This window comes from Verticillium dahliae, genomic scaffold, assembly GCF_000150675.1.
Source record: "Verticillium dahliae VdLs.17 supercont1.3 genomic scaffold, whole genome shotgun sequence".
Taxonomy (NCBI): Eukaryota; Fungi; Ascomycota; class Sordariomycetes; order Glomerellales; family Plectosphaerellaceae; genus Verticillium; species Verticillium dahliae.
In genome coordinates this window covers 1131971-1135849 of record NW_009276940.1, presented here as the reverse complement: position 1 = coordinate 1135849, position 3879 = coordinate 1131971, and the positions used below count along the sequence as shown (strand labels likewise).

The 3879-nt window shown below is 62.1% G+C and overlaps 2 protein-coding genes across 2 annotated transcripts; one reads left to right on the top strand and one right to left on the bottom strand.

Moving 5' to 3' along the window:
- Positions 1–587: 587 nt before the first annotated feature.
- On the bottom strand, positions 588–1370 carry VDAG_01983 (uncharacterized protein; the record flags this gene model as incomplete). The annotated part of the gene is made up of 1 exon (XM_009658012.1): positions 588–1370. The coding sequence occupies one exon, from the start codon at positions 1368–1370 to the stop codon at positions 588–590; it is 783 nt and encodes a 260-aa protein (XP_009656307.1).
- Positions 1371–2126: 756 nt separating this feature from the next.
- On the top strand, positions 2127–3470 carry VDAG_01982 (uncharacterized protein; the record flags this gene model as incomplete). The annotated part of the gene is made up of 1 exon (XM_009658011.1): positions 2127–3470. One exon carries the CDS (start codon positions 2127–2129, stop codon positions 3468–3470), a length of 1344 nt encoding a protein of 447 aa, XP_009656306.1.
- Positions 3471–3879: the final 409 nt, after the last annotated feature.

Genomic DNA, 3879 nt, shown 5'->3' with positions numbered 1-3879 from the left:
GTCAGCCGTCATGCCCGGTCGTAATCCCCCCATCTCCCTTTTTTACACAAGCTTAATTCTCCTCCAGAACCCATCCCCATGCCCTTTACCATTCTTCCGTATACAAACTCGGGGGTGGGCTGGACTGTGCGATAAACGTTGATGAGCCTCATGGAGGAGCGTCTGGCAGTTGGCATCAACATGGGCCTCGACAAGCCGTCACCACCGAGCCGGGACCAGATCTCGGACGCCTTTTCGAACGTCATGGTGGCGTAAATACCCCGGTGCGCGAATGTACGTCGGCGGGCGCATTTGTGATTCATCTAGTGTGGTTGGTTTTTCTGAGCATGCTACAGCAAAAACGGAGTACAGGAAGGGGGGGGGGGGCGGTTGGAGGGAGCATGGAGGATACCAGTCATTCCCGCTGATCCAATTCGAGTTGGGTTGAAGCTGTTGTTATCACCAAATTTTCAAGAATCCAAGACTTGTCTTTGATTGTACAGAATTTCGGTTGCCACCTTATTCCAAATGTGGTCCCCCCTTTGCCCCTTTTTTGCGCTTCTCCCTGATGATGAGGATGATGGTGATGATGATGAACAGCTCAGCGACTAAACCGAGACTTGAGCCTCGCTCTTGGGCCCCCTCTCGCCGAAAATGGTGCTGCCGATCCTAACTTCATCGCTGCCCATGGCGACGGCGCCCTCAAAGTCGTTGCTCATGCCCATGCTCAGCTCGAGCTCCCGTTCCAGTCCGAGTTCCTTGCGCACGAGATCCCTCTGCTCCTTGAGAGCGAGAAAGTCTTCATTCTCCGTCTCGGCCGTCGTCGCCTTGCTCCGCGCAATGGCACCAATGGTCATGAGGCCGAGCAGGTTCAGCGCCGGGCACTCGTCTTCGATGGCGCGGCAGAGAGCGACCGTCTCGTCGCCGGGCGCGGCGCCGGACTTGGCCTCCTCGCCGGACGTGTTGACCTGGACGTGGACGTTGAGCTTGTCGACGCCCTGCCCGCGGGCCAGCAGGTCGGCGCGCGCACTGTTCAGCAGCCTCGCCTTCTTCAGCGAGTCGACGCTCGAGACGCAGAAGAGGTTGGGGATGTGGGCGAGCTTCTTGGCGTGGCCCGACTGCAGGCCGCCGATGAAGTGCCAGCGCAGCGTGCTGGGCAGGAGGTCGACCTTTTGGATGAGCTCCTGGGCGTAGTTTTCGCCAAAGTGCACGACCGAGGCGTCGCGGTGCAGGGCGAGTATGTCATTGGCGGGCTTGAGCTTGGAGACGGCCACGAGCCGGACGGGGCGGCCCTTGGCTGCGGAGGTGAGGCGGGCTGTGACGGATTCGAGCTGAGTCGTGAGAGCCTTGGCTCTCGCGGGGTCGACCTTCATCTCGGGCTGGTCTGGCATTTCCTGAGGGGGATGTTGTCGTCCTTTGGGGGTATGTGCCTGGGTCTGGAGTGTGCTTGTTGGTATATGGCGTGACTATGCTGCTGTGACTATGAAAACCTAGGCAGGTAGGCACGTTATGGGTCATACGCCATCCCCATGTGGTGGTGGTGGTGTAAAAAGAGCTTGTCATTGAAGCTTGACTTTCTTCCATTTCCCATACCTTTGGGCTGCCGTACAGGTTCAGTGGCTGTACAGGTCGAGTGAGCCACCACAGCCGCACCTCGAACCCGTTTCGGCCAGGCGCGTCATGCAGGTCCTCGCTGAGGTGCGCTGCGTCACCCTGGAGCTGCCCTGGAGCTGCCCCCTGGAACAGCCCCCTGGAACCCCTGAAGCCCCCCCCCCCGCCCCCCCAGGAAAGGCTCGGCTCGGGCTTTCCGTTGTTGCCTCGACACCAGCATGTACCTACCTTACCTACCACCTAAGGTAAGGTACCTAGAGTAGGTACCTTAGGTATGTTGATAGTCGATAGCTCAAACCTTCAACCTCCTTCAGACACCCCCACCATACAACATTCTTCGCTTCAACGACATCAGTTCCCTTTCAATTGCGCCATATCTCGGGTCGACGTTTATTTCTACCACCGTTCCACATCGCCTCGATTCCCAATGACCGCCCCTGGTTGAGAACAACGCTGAACGGCCTGTCGCAAGCATCCCCCGGTCGACTCCTCCGATTTCACCTTGTCCATCGCCTCGCCTCGCGCCTTTCGCCAGCATGCCCAAGCAATATACCCTTCTCGGACGCTCCCTACCCCGCCTCAGCACCCGTCGCCTTTCCTTCCTCCTCGTCTGCTTCTCCATCTTTGCCGTTCTGTCCCTCCTCATCAGCCTGCCGAACGCCCTGTCGCCCGATTCGCAGCTCACCAGATACACCGAGCACATCCCAAAGATACCCACGATCAAGATCCCATTCGCCCAGAGCGTCCTCAACCCCTTCAAGCAGCCCTCCCACCCGCCGCCGCGCCAGAAGAATGATACATACGATGAGAGCTCCTGGTGGGCCGACTGGAAGTGGCTCTCTGTGCCCTTCTCCTCCTCCTTGACCCTCGACGAAGACCGCTCGCTGCTGCCTCCCTTGAAAGAGCGCCCCCCTATCTACTGCTATTACGATGCGACCATCAAGAAGGACGATGCCCTCAAGGACGCCGAAAGCGATCTGTTGCTCACCTGGAGGAGGGCATGGTGGGCGCAGGGTTTCAGGCCCGTCATACTGAGCGCTGCCGAGGCCATGCAGAACCCTCTGTTCGCCGACGTCCAGCGCGCCACCTTGGACGCCGGCCTCAGGGCAGACCTGATGCGCTGGCTGGCTTGGGAGAACATGGGCGGCGGCCTGCTGACATACTACACAACGCTGCCCATGGGCTCGCGCGAGGACCCTCTGCTGGCCTCGTTTCGCCGCGCCGAGTACCCCAAGCTGACGCGCTGGGAGAAGCTCGGCAGCGGACTGCTCGCCGGGCCGCAGACCGAGGTGGCCGCCGCCATCAAGGAGATCCTGGCCAGTGACCAGGCCGCCCAGGCCAAGGACCTGCTCGCCATTGTCTCCAAGAACACCTTCGTCGTCTACAAGAAGCCTGCAGCCATCGCATGGTACGACGCCAACACCGTTGAGGGCAAGTTCGCCAAGGTCGCCACGGCAATTGTGGAGGACCCGGCCAAGGGGCTCAGGAGCCTCATCCAGCTCATCAACAGCCACCTCCACACGACGTGGCAAGAACACGTTCACAAGTGGCATTGCCGTCCTCAAACCACTGCCCCACCACTCGACCTACATGGTCACCGACGCCTGGGACCTCGCCGAGGACCTCTCCCAGTGCTCTCCCTCGCCCATGGTGGCCTCGTGTCCGCCGAACAACCCAAACTGCTCGCCCTGCGTCTCGTCGACGCCCATGCACATCGGCACCCCGGCCCGCTACCGCAACTCGTCGACCCTCTACACGATCGGCACCGTGCCCCACCCCTACACAACGGCCGTCATGACGCAGATGAGCACGTCGATCACGGTCCGCTGGATCCGCCGCGAGTCGCCCCGCGACCCCTGGCTCGCCGCCGCCACCATTGAGCTCCTCGGCGCCGCCGTCGGCGGCTCCCCGCGTGTGCTCTACTTCAAGGAAGCCGTCGGCGCCGACGCCTCGACGGCCTCGTCGCTCTGGCTGACGGCCGAGAAGCCCCTGACGTCGGCCCTCCGCGACGAGCTCGACTGGCACTTTGGCTTCGTCGTCCCCCAGGGCATCGACAGGGGCCAGTCCGAGACGCCCGTGCCGGGCCCCGAGCGCCGCCCGAAGCAGGAGCACGACCCCGCCGACGGACGCGTCGCGACCGAGGCCGAGCTCGAGGCCGAGCCGCCGCTGCTGGCGCGCGCCGTGGCGGCCCAGCACGAGGACGACGACGGCAGGGATTGTCACGGTGCGCGGCGCCTCTCGAGGCGTGGGAATCTTTGCCGACACGGAGGCGGTGGCGGTTTGCGCGGG